Source organism: Abramis brama (assembly GCF_963993115.1).
Source record: "Abramis brama genome assembly, chromosome: 13".
Lineage (NCBI taxonomy): Eukaryota > Metazoa > Chordata > Actinopteri > Cypriniformes > Leuciscidae > Abramis > Abramis brama.
The window spans coordinates 36,784,823-36,797,574 of NC_139975.1; the positions used below are offsets into that span (position 1 = coordinate 36,784,823).

Below are 12,752 nucleotides of genomic sequence, written 5' to 3' on the forward strand. Positions count from 1 at the left end.
TTAGTTCTCTTTTATTCCAGACTGGTGTTTGAACTGCTTGATTTTGATTCAGTGCCAGTATGCTATAGAGCGAAGTGTTAACGTGAAATCATCTTCCACAGATTAAGAGAAATACTCTTGATTGCCAGCCCCAACATCAAGACCCCCATGATGAGCATCCCCGTTCTGGCCAACAAGAAAGCCCTGAAGCGTGTGAAGACACTGCGGAAGAAGTTAACACGCGTGTGTTTATCAGAGGTGGGCACGGCCTGTTCACCGTCACTCCTCTATATGCTGTGTTATTCGAGGAGGGTTTCCCCTTCGCTGTAGATCTCAAATCTACACTGCGTGCAGAATTATTAGGCACGTTGATTTTCTGATTTGTTTTTTTCCCAGGCATATTTTATCAATTCCAAACCACATTAATCTTAATAACTGCTATTAATTTTGTATTGATTCATTTATAAGTGAGATATAGTTGTTCATGAAGGCTGAAATTAAAAACACCTTATATTCAGGTGTGCAGAATTATCAGGCAAGTTTTCTTTTACAGATAAAATAAGCCAAAAAAGAGATTTAAAGGAACAGTTCGACTTTTTGGGACTTTAGCTTATTCACCGTATCCCCCAGAGTTAGATAAGTCCATACATCCCTTTTTCATCTCCGTGCGTGCCGTAACTCTGTCTGACGCACCCACCGCTAGCCTAGCTTAGCACAAAGACTGGATGTAAATGGCTACAGCTAGCATACTAATCCCAATAAGTGACAAAATAATGCCAACATTTTCCTATTTACATGTTGTGATTTGTATAGTCACAGTGTGTACAAATAACAAGGTCATATGAGACACAGCCATTTTTTAAACGTTTAAATACTGGGAACTATTTTCTCAGAAGGCGAAGCACTGCTACTTGGGCGGAGTGATGAGCGCAGCACCCGAGAAGCGCCGTGGTGAGGAGCAGAGAGTTCGCTCAGAGTTGGAGTAATAGAGTCAGCAATTACTAGATAGTAAATGCAAAGTTTACAATCATGGGTGTTCGCTGTATTGTGAAGAGCTGCGACAATAAACAGGGGAGACCAGGTAATGCCATGATGTTTCATAGAATTCCAACCAAAAACGCTGACCTGATGAATCAATGGCTACTTGCTCTGGATGTAGATCCAAACACACCTGTAAACATCATCAAGGACTATCGCGTTTGCTCAGAACATTTCAATGAGGACGACTATTTTGAAAAAATGGAATTTGCCACACGGACCATGAAACATTTCCTTTTTTTTTTCCTTTCTGAGAAACAGTGACCTTGTTTGTGAAATAGTAGACTACTCCCGTTCTGATTCTCCCCTCGACCTCAGTCTGTTCGGCATCTTGTGTATCAGCTTCCAAAGTTTGTAACTCCTCGTCTGTGTATTCTGCCTCAAAACGATATGGTTCTGGATCTTGGTTTGATACCAAATAAAAATCCTCTGACAGTTCCTCAAAGTCAGCCATGATCACGGATCACGTTCGCTACTAGCTAGTTAGTCACGTTGGTTTTGTTGACGGAACGGCGCTTCTCGGGTGCTGCGCTCATCACTCCGCCCAAGTAGCAGTGCTTCGCCTTCTGAGAATATAGTTCCCAGTATTTAAACGTTTAAAAAATGGCTGTGTCTCATATGACCTTGTTATTTGTACACACTGTGACTATACAAATCACAACATGTAAATAGGAAAATGTTGGCGTTATTTTGTCACTTATTGGGATTAGTATGCTAGCTGTAGCCATTTACATCCAGTCTTTGTGCTAAGCTAGGCTAGTGGTGGGTGCGTCAAACAGACTTATAGCACGCACAGAGATGAAAAAGGGATGTATGGACTTATCTAACTCTGGGGGATACTGTAAATAAGCTAAAGTCCCAAAAAGTCGAAGTGTTCCTTTAACTCAGACTGAAAAGTCCAAAATTATTAAATGCCCAAGACAAGGATGCAATACTAGAGATTGCAGTTAAGGCATGACCATTGGACAGTGAAATGCTCACTGGGTCATCAGGGTCAGACAAAAACAGGTGGAGAAGAAAAGACACATGTTAAGTGCTAAAGAATGAAGAATTAAGGTGAAGAATTAAGTGTGAAACCATCAGGAACCCTTTAGTCTCCAGCACCACCGTTTTCCAGAACTGCAACCTGGAGTCTCCAGAAGAGCAAGGTGTCAGGGCCTCAGAGACTAAAAAATGGATTCTTGATGGTTAAATTGATCAAATGTGCCTGGAAAAAAAATATGATGGAAAAATTGACGTGCCGTGTAATGGTCATGTGTGTTCAAATATGGCACCTTAAATGAGTCATCGTCATCGTTCCCTCACACTCATGTCATCTTCAAAGCACAAATGAGGATGTCTTTAATGAAACCCCAGAGCTTTCTGTCCCTTCATTAAACGTCATGCAACTGTCAAGCTTTAAAAAGTTAATAAAGTCATTGTAAAAATAATCCATATGAGTCGAGAAGTAAAAGCTCTTTGATTCTCGCACGGTAAGCGAGCACAAGTTTCCACTGGCCGTACTTGTGTGTGAATAAAAGCCTCAATTAAGTCTGTTCTTCATTTAAAGCACTCGCTTCTCTTCAGAAGACTGATTAATCTGCTCAACTCTTTGAATGCCTTCCTTTCTTGGACTTTCAGTGGAGGGACAGAAACCTCTCAGGGTTCATTAAAATATCTTCATTTGTGTTTCAAAGATGAGCAGAAGTCTTACGGTTCGACATAAAAGTGCTTGAATTTGGCTTTCTGAAATGTTAGTCCTGGAAAACCCTTGAAAACAGGCATATTTATGAAAAGTGCTTGAATTATTAAAAGACAATATACGTGAAATTATTATTGCTATGAGTGTGATATTGCTCATAAATGTCCACGTATATGATACAGTTTATATTCATCATGTATTCAGGGGAGAAATAATCAGTTTGAATGAAGACATATCTTTGTCATAGTATCCTTTCAGTGGTTAAAGTTACCTCAGTCATTGCATGTGCTGCACTTTATTTGCACCCTTTTTTTTTTATTAGTTCATTAATCTATTTAACTTTTCTAGAATTTGAAAGATGACCTTTGATAAATGAGATCTCTGATTGTATTCCTACCAAAAAGTAGTGCTTAAAGTTTTATTGTACAGTATCTGGACGAGCCCTGTCATGTGATAAGTCGGGAGAGTTGCTGAAACCGTGTGACCTGGCGTGATGTGCTCTCGATCTCCACAGGTGCTTCACAAGGTGGACGTGGTGGAAACCTTCCGCATGCTGAAGAAACGAGGCGACAAATTTCGAGTCTTCAAGCTGACGTTCCAGTTCCTGCCCCCGGAGCGCTACCAGCAGGACAAGCTGCTGACCCCGGACGAGATCCTCCGCTTCATGGAGCACAGGTGTGCCTGACGCCCAGTGTCCTGCTTCTGCTAACCTGATTCCCAGGCGCCTCACCGGCTCATGTGTGTGTGTGTGTGTTTCAGATTCTTCCGGCTGTTTCTGGAGGCCATTAAGAAGCTGAGCGTTAAACTGGCGGCGATCAGTATGGTGGACACGCGCAGAGCCACGGCGGGCGATGGAGAAGGAGGAGATGGAGGAGGAGGAGATGGAGGAGCCGGTGGAGTCGCGGCCCGAGAGGTACACACTCACGATTAGAGATGTAAATGTTCACTCGACTAACGATGCGATTCACGATACCATTTTATCACTTTTTAACAAAAACGGTTGTTATCTCATATTAAACTCCCTTCAGGTGTGTGTGTGTGTGTGTGAGTGATCTCAGAATAAACACCTTCAGGGGTGTGTGTGTGTGTGAGTGATCTCACAATAAACCCGACAGGGTGATCAGGATCAGGTCTTCATCAACCTGAAGGGGGTTTATTCTGAGATCACACACACACACCTGAAGGGGTTTATTCTGAGATCACACACACACACCTGAAGGGGTTTATTCTGAGATCACACACACACCTGAAGGGGTTTATTCTGAGATCACACACACACACCTGAAGGGGTTTATTCTGAGATCACACACACACCTGAAGGGGTTTATTCTGAGATCACACACACACACCTGAAGGGGTTTATTCTGAGATCACACACACACACCTGAAGGGGTTTATTCTGAGATCACACACACACACCTGAAGGGGTTTATTCTGAGATCACACACACACACCTGAAGGGGTTTATTCTGAGATCACACACACACCTGAAGGGGTTTATTCTGAGATAACAACGGCTGGATGTTCATTATCCCGCTTATTACACGGCTACTTGCCACATAAGTAAATCATTAAACACAAAATATTGATCTGAGTTGAAATATTCTATCAGGTGTTTAAACGCAAGCTCGCGGAGAGAGCAGTTTCAGCGGCGAGATCAAACTAGACATTTAAGAGATACGGTATACAGTCACACCACTTATTAATTTCAACACATTAATAATTATGGAGATAAGAGATATTGATTTCAGATTAAACCGTTTTAAAATCATACCTGTTTGTATCTCATAATCCAACAGTGTACAAAGCAATAGTCACAAAATGGCGGCAGCGTTTGTGTGAAACAAGAGCGAGTCCACGATACTGGATGGCATAATTAAATAACTGTACACAGAATATTTGATTCGACTGAGTTTTAATATTTTATTTGCTCACCAAATGCAAAACTTCCACAAGCAAAACCCGTTCCTAGCGAGCGTATAGCTGATGACTCCAGTGACCCGGATGAGCCGGTGTTTCTGTTGTTATCTGGGAATATCACATCGCTGGATGGAGCGATCGACCAATCAGAATCAAGTATTCCACCGTGTAATAATGGGATAATGACCGTCTCATGCCTGACTTCTCCACAGGATGAAGGCAATGAGGATGCAGAAAACAACATGATTGTGGATGACGTGGCGAATGAAGGTGATGCTGATGCTACGGATTCCAGGAGAAAAGAGAAGCAGGAAGAGGAGGTATTAAAATTCCCTTATTTCTGCTCTGCTTTTGTCCATGTTCATCTGTTTAGTGTGTGATGTTGCTGTTTGAGTTCTTCTCTATATCAGTGTCAGTGTTCCTGAACTCCTGAAACGCCTCCATTGTAGTCTTGAGTTTCTTCCGGGAACGAACACGCCACAATATTACTCATTATAATAATTAATGCGCAGAATAAAGGGGCGGGGCCTGCTTGAGTTAGTTAGTAGTGTGTTAAACTGATGGTTATGGTAAGGGGCGGGACATTTCCAAAACACACTCGAAGCGTTCGACCATTCACAACACACTGCTCCAGCCAACCAATCAGAGCGCAGTGTGCTTTTCAGAAGGAGGGGCTTCATAGAGACAGGAAGTAAACAGAGCGTTACTGACAGACTGGGAAGAGAGGAGCCGCAACAATGGAGAATATGAGGAAAATAATCAACATTCAAGCAGGAAAACCTGCTCTAGTAGAGCCTGAAACATCAAGACTTTGAAAAAGAGCCCAAACACAACATCAAGACTGTAAAATGGCACAATTTTGCAGCTTTGTTTCAGTAAATGTTGTTTTTTCATGTTATTTTTTTCTGTATTTATGTTTTAATGCTTTAATTAAATTTTAATAATCAAAAACAATGTCTAAGGGATGAAAAAGTAAGATTCTTATTGCTTTGAGAAGCACTATAGTAAGACATTTCTGTTATAATGACTTTGAACTCTTATTTTGGCACTCTAACACTCTTATCTGAGTGTGTGTGTGGATATATGATATGATGATAACGCGAGTCGGCATGAAACAGGAGTTGTGTTCATCTGTTCTTTATCGTGTCATATGTCCGAGTGAATCTGGCCAAATGCTGTGACGTAACACGTTATACTATAAAGCTACGGTCACATGACTTTGAGCATGTGACATTTCTACGGACACTACAATGGTTGTGATATGTGTTATATTGCGTTATTATAAACATAAATTCAACATATAACAAATAATAATGAATCCAGAAAGTAAAAGCATACAGTCTACCCTCCACTTGATGATGTGAATTTACAGGTCAGAGTTCACCAAGCTTGACCTTTTGAACTTCTTTTGCTTGAGCTTGTGTTCCGGTCTCCAGCATTCGCATGCGTATGAATGCAAGTCAGTGGAACCTAACGTATTTTTATGACTATCTTTATGCAGTTTCCACACTGAACAAGCCATTTTCAATTCACGTTTATTTGTATAGTGCTTTTCACAACACACATCATGTCAAAGCAGCTTTACAGAAAGTGCATGAGTCCACATTACTATTTAGAGTGATCCGTTATCAGAGGAAACTGTCTAGGTTATGCATTTCAGAAATGTACATATACAAAATCAGAGTTAGCTAAATATATATATTTAAACAAGCCATAGGCCCCTGTATACGTGTGACACAAGAGTGTGTATAACTGGCTGTGTGTGATGTGACCCTCAGGTGGACTATGAGAGTGAGGAGGGTGAGCAGGGCGAGCAGGGCAGTGATCAGGAACAGGAAGTGGCCGAAGACGAACAGGAAGTGACCTCACACACACAGGAAGAGGCGGGATCTCCTGACGAGGGCCCGGGTGCTGAGAGCTCTGAACAGCCACAGTCAGAGGAGACCATGAGGATCAACGCTGTGCTTCAGTTGAGCTCCGCTGTGGAGGACTACAAATACGACACCGTGAACGGGCTGTGGTGTGAGGTGTGTGTGTGTGTGTTCTTCAGAGATGCACAAAAGCCACTGGTGGCACTGTAGGATTGTGCTCTAGTTTTCTGTTTGGTATGGTAACGGTCAAGATTGAACACTCAGAAGCCCTTTAGACTGAAGTAATCTGCCATTCTGCGCAGGGGTTAAAGTGGGCTGGGACGGTCCGGCACCTCAGATAAATCAATAAATAAATAGATTCATTAATATCAATGATAGCGTGATGGTAGGCTATTGTTAAAAAAAATTACGCATGCACCGTCAAATTGCAGCCAGCCTGGAGCTCCACTGCTCCTTCTGAAGGAGTCCTTCTGCATCCAATCAAAACGCAATATCACAAACACATACGCTTCCCGACGTTATGTTCTCAGTCACGGTTCTCCTGACTTGAGTGCATCTTCGCCAGTTCACGCATGCAGAAAAAATTCCTTCCTTCCTCCCCGCTGAACGTCAGCGATTACTAATGTGTGAATGCGATCACGCTGGTTCAGCGCAGTAAAGTTAGTTTTAGGTTTGATATTCGCCGGACATCTGTTTTCCCTGGCCACTGTTCTACAGGGTCGGCAGTCTTACAAAGATATCAATAGCAGGATTAGTTTTAACATTATGTGACCATTGTATATCGACATGAAATATTCGTTCAGTCACCTACATGTGTTAATGCTGCATATATATACCTGAGAATGCTTTGACGCGTTTCCACAGCGCACGATGCCTAATGAAACATCTGCCAATTACACCAACTGCAGTAAACAGCCTATAATCTGTATTATTTAAAATTACTTTTAATATTTAAAATCAGACGTCTTCAAATTCCAAAGCTTGTAGAAAGTTCCTATTGGTAACACTAACTCAGACTACAGCTTTCCTGGTAGCCTTGAGTAAATTAACTTGTCTCAGAAAATGATTCATAAAAACATATAAATATCAGTTGAGCCTATGTTTACTTTCTTCACTGACACAGACAAAAATGAAAATACTATCAGTCAAAGTTCAGCTTTAGGAGGGGAAGAAGGAGTGCAGGATAAGGAGACTGAGAGAAAAAGAAAGATGCAGGTATTGACATATAATCTAATACCCACTGACATGGTTTTAAAGCTATTTCTTATCCATTTTTTGGCCTTCAAAAGTCTTAAATTGCACATATGCAGGTCCGAGAAATCTAAATTTACATCTGAATTTACATTGTGAAAAACATGCTTGTGTTCCATATTGTGGTGTTCAGCAATTATTAACTTAGTATCATCATCATCATATCAGTGTAGATGGACCAAAATAAAACCATTAAAATATCAAGTAAACAAATATTGTGATAGTTGGTGCCACAGTGACACTCTTGTCCCGAAAAGTATTGCTATACCACAATACTCAATATGTCAAATCAATACCTGCCAAATCCCACTTTAACCACTGCTTCTGTGTACTATTTCTATCTAATATTTATTCTTTCTAATATCTATCTATCTATCTATCTATCTATCTATCTATCTATCTAAACTAATCCAGATATCTACCTATCTAATATTTCTAATCTCTCTATATCCATCTATCTATCTGGCTTTCAAAACTACTAAACTAAAACTTAAAACTATTACAAACTGAAAACCTTCAAACTTCAAGCTTTTAAAACTTTCTGGCTAGGCTTTTTTTTTAAAGTCAACTTAAAGTTTGTCTACAAACATGATCTAGTGTCAGCCAGACTCATGTTGGTCATGAATGGGACCAGAGCAGAGTTGTCAGTGTGTGTATATCGGTGTGCATCGAGCTGAGATTGTCTTGTGTGTGTGTGTGTGTGTGTGTGTGTGTGTCTCAGCTGACCCTGGTGCTGCCGGTCAGTAAGGTGCACTTCGACCTGACGTCAGTGGTGTCCCAGCAGGCCCACAGCGCCGTCATCATGGAGACCAAGGGCATCTCGCGCTGCTTGCTGAGTGAGGTCACCACGAAGGAGGGCAGCAAAGAGCTGGTGCTGAACACTGAGGGCATCAACTTACACGAGATGTTCAATCATGCGGACGTGAGGCTCTCACCAGCAGCACATCTCACACTCTCTGTGTCTGTTCACTGTTATTGCACACACTACTCCAGTATACACTGCCGGTCAGAAGTCCTTAGAGTCCTTCAAGATAATGTTTCACAATATTAGTATTATTATTTTTCTGTATTTTTAATCAAATAAATGGCGCCTTGGTGAGCAGAAGAGACTTCCTTTAAAAACATTAGAAATCTCACCGACCCCAATCTTGTGAGTGGCAGTGCACTGCGGTGTGTATGTTCTAGTGCCGTAATGGCATGTAATGCGACCCGTTCTGTCGTTCTAGATCCTGGACTTGAACCGGTTATACTCCAACGAGGTTCATGCTATAGCCAACACATACGGCATCGAGGTGGCCCTGCGAGTCATCGAGAAGGAGATCAAAGATGTGTTCGCTGTCTATGGTAATAAAGCCTGTGTGTGAGTGTGTGAGTGTGTGAGTGTGTGAGTGAGTGTGTGAGTGAGTGTGTGAGTGAGTGTGTGAGTGAGTGTGTGAGTGAGTGAGTGAGTGAGTGAGTGAGTCAAGTCAGTGAGTGAGTGAGTCAGTCAGTGAGTCAGTGAGTGAGTCAGTGAGTGAGTCAGTGAGTGAGTGAGTCAGTGAGTGAGTCAGTGAGTGAGTGAGTCAGTCAGTCAGTGAGTGAGTGAGTCAGTGAGTGAGTGAGTGAGTCAGTCAGTGAGTGAGTGAGTGAGTCAGTCAGTCAGTCAGTGAGTGAGTCAGTGAGTGAGTGAGTGAGTCAGTCAGTGAGTGAGTGAGTGAGTGAGTCAGTCAGTGAGTGAGTGAGTGAGTCAGTGAGTGAGTCAGTGAGTGAGTCAGTGAGTGAGTGAGTCAGTGAGTGAGTGAGTCAGTGAGTGAGTGAGTCAGTGAGTGAGTGAGTCAGTGAGTCAGTGAGTGAGTGAGTGAGTGAGTGAGTGAGTGAGTCAGTGAGTTAGTGAGTGAGTCAGTGAGTGAGTGAGTCAGTGAGTGAGTGAGTCAGTGAGTGAGTCAGTGAGTGAGTCAGTGAGTGAGTCAGTCAGTGAGTGAGTCAGTCAGTGAGTTAGTGAGTGAGTCAGTCAGTCAGTCAGTCAGTCAGTCAGTCAGTCAGTGAGTCAGTGAGTGAGTGAGTGAGTCAGTCAGTCAGTGAGTCAGTCAGTCAGTCAGTCAGTGAGTCAGTCAGTGAGTGAGTCAGTGAGTGAGTCAGTGAGTGAGTGAGTCAGTGAGTGAGTCAGTCAGTGAGTCAGTCAGTGAGTGAGTCAGTGAGTGAGTCAGTGAGTGAGTGAGTCAGTGAGTGAGTCAGTCAGTGAGTCAGTCAGTCAGTGAGTCAGTCAGTGAGTGAGTGAGTGAGTGATCCTCTCCATATTGTGCACATATTGAATGTGTGTGTGTTTGTCCTCAGGGATCGAGGTGGACCCGCGGCACCTGTCTTTGGTGGCCGAGTACATGTGTTTCGAGGGAGTGTACCAGCCACTGAACCGCTTCACCATCCGCTCTAGCAGCTCTCCACTACAGCAGATGACCTTCGAGTCCTCCTACAGGTTCCTCAAGCAGGCCACCATGCTGGGTATGTGTGTGTGTGTCTGTCTGTCTGTGTGTCTGTCTGTCTGTCTGTGTCCCAGTCGAACCCTCGAACATCTGGAATCTGAGGGTGCAAAAATCTAAACATTGAGAAAATCTCCTTTAAAGTTGTTCATTTATGTTGGCGATAGTGCTGCATTCACTCACAACAATAAATGTTTTATATATTTACGGTAGGAAATGTACAAAATATCTTCATGGAACATGATCTTTACTTAATATCCTAATGATTTTTGGCATAAAAGAAAAGTGTATTATTTTGACCCATACAATGTATTGTTGGCTATTGCCACAAATATACCCGTGCGACTCGAGACTGGTGACGTGATCCAGGGTCACTTTTATACAGGGACTAAAAATTCACTTTTCATCATTTTAAGGCCGTAAATAGACTTTCATTTCTCAAATAGTGTAATAAATGTTTAATTTGAGTTTGAATAGGTCTTAAATAAATGCTTGAACTCTGGGTACAGTCTTCTCTCTCAGCTGTGAAGCTTCAGCTGCTGTTTAGATGACTTTTAAGTTTTAGGGTTTCACATAATGAATACATTTTTATCCATTTTGTATTTTTATGGGTTGGGTTAGGTTAAGTAATTATGAAATATACTATGGAATATTGTTACACCCCTATTATAGAGTGATCTTCAGCCATGCTGGCATCTTTCTCTTTAATGGTAGCACTTTAGGCCAAAGGCTGTGTGTGTTGTGGTCAGTAATGAGGCCGTAGTTGTGGCCCGTTATATTTGACGTTGAAATTGAATCAAATGTCAAAGACAATTTGTACATTGAAATACATTGGTTGAGGCTCAGGCATTCAACAGTAGTGAAAAATATACAATTCAATACAATTTAGAGAGGATGAAAAAAAAGTATGTTTGTATGTTTGCTTAGTATATTAAACAATAAAGTGTATAGTATGTGCAGTGTGTTTTAAAGTGCAAAAAGCTCTTTGTAAATGAAAGGTTTGTGTGCAAGAACCTGCAGTAGACCATATATCATCAGGACCAGGAGGAGGAGTTATGCATCACAGTGCTGGTTCTGGATGTAATACTCCTGTTGTTCAGCACTGTAGTGATTGTGTTGTGTGTTGTCAGGCTCCTCTGATAAGCTGCGGTCGCCCTCAGCTTGCCTGGTCGCAGGAAAGGTTGTGAAAGGAGGAACCGGCATCTTCGATCTGAAGCAGCCGTTAAACCGGGACTGAAGGATTCAGCGGCTCTAGAGTTAATAAATGGACTGACAAACTGTGTCTCTCTTTTCTCTGTATCATCAATAAATGCTTTTTCTTTTTACTTCCTGCCATTTTATTCATATTTTTTTGTTTTGTTATTATCATCATCATTTATTTTGCTGTGTCAACACATAGCTATACCACACGGGTGAAAGGACACACCGATATGTATTTTTTTTAAAAATCAACTAAACAATTACAACTTCCCCAGTTACATTTGCAGAACGCACATACTCTGTGCTCAGAAGGAGCTCGTTATAAGCTTAATTAACTGGATAGTAAAGGTCCATTACTGAAGCACAAAGCTGATGTTATGATTACTGTATACAGTGTGTTCGTTTGTGAAAATGTGAAATGCAATTACATTTTTTTATTTATCATGTTATATTTATTAGGTTTGATTTTTGTAGTAGTAATTTTGTTATAATAGGTTTAATCTGTTGGCGATGGTTACTATTTATTATTTTTCCTAGTGTGATTGTTTTTTATTTATTTTTTTATTAAAACCAGTTAAGGTCAGTTTAAACATGATTATTAATTATAATAAAAGTATATGGAACCCACAACAAAAAAAACAAAAAAAATATCCACGTTTTTGAATTCATAAATAACAAGTGAGATTTCAATTACATTTTGACCACAGAACTAGAAAATGTCTCGTTATATTTATTTTGTTTGATTTTTGTAAAGTTATACTTTTGTTATAATAGTTTTTTATCTGTCGTCAATGGTTACTATTTACTATTTTTCAGTGTAATATATTTTTTTATTAAAACCACTTAAAGTCAGTTTAAAGATTTATTAATTATAATAAAAGTATATGGAACCCACCCACAACAATTAAAAAACAAAAACTTTCTGTAAACCGTTTTTAATTTTTTTTTTATTATTTTTTTTAAGTATATTTGTATAGCGCTTTTCACAATACAGATTGTATCAAAGCAGCTTCACAGTATTAAATTAAAATAAAATAATACAAGGTTTGTTTCTAGTGGAATTTATTGATTGATAGAATAAAATTAAATATCCCCAATTCAAAATATCCCTAATTCAAAAATAACAAGTAAGATTTCAATGACATTGTAATAGAACTAGAAAATATTTCCCGTTTACATTTCATAAATCACAGCTTTATTCTTCGACATATATTCCTCTGTTCTGTTCTGTATTAATGCTAACAATTGGGTTGTACTGAATAAAATGAAATCCTAAACATGTACATAGCTTTTATGACATTGTTAAAACCTAAATGAGATACGAAAATAAAGAATAAAAGACATAAATACTGAGGT

At 40.4% G+C, this 12,752-nt stretch overlaps 1 protein-coding gene across 1 annotated transcript in view; it reads left to right on the top strand.

The window, feature by feature from the left end:
* Nucleotides 1–11,521, top strand: part of polr1a (RNA polymerase I subunit A) — a 39,393-nt gene extending 27,872 nt beyond the window's left edge. The window contains exons 26-34 of the mRNA XM_084132430.1: nucleotides 102–237; nucleotides 3,213–3,373; nucleotides 3,458–3,611; nucleotides 4,831–4,938; nucleotides 6,397–6,645; nucleotides 8,462–8,662; nucleotides 8,967–9,084; nucleotides 10,054–10,218; nucleotides 11,327–11,521. Coding sequence (XP_083988556.1) covers nucleotides 102–237; nucleotides 3,213–3,373; nucleotides 3,458–3,611; nucleotides 4,831–4,938; nucleotides 6,397–6,645; nucleotides 8,462–8,662; nucleotides 8,967–9,084; nucleotides 10,054–10,218; nucleotides 11,327–11,433 — 1,399 coding nt within the window. The 3' untranslated portion in view covers nucleotides 11,434–11,521. The remainder of the gene's footprint in view (nucleotides 1–101; nucleotides 238–3,212; nucleotides 3,374–3,457; nucleotides 3,612–4,830; nucleotides 4,939–6,396; nucleotides 6,646–8,461; nucleotides 8,663–8,966; nucleotides 9,085–10,053; nucleotides 10,219–11,326) is intronic.
* Nucleotides 11,522–12,752: the final 1,231 nt, after the last annotated feature.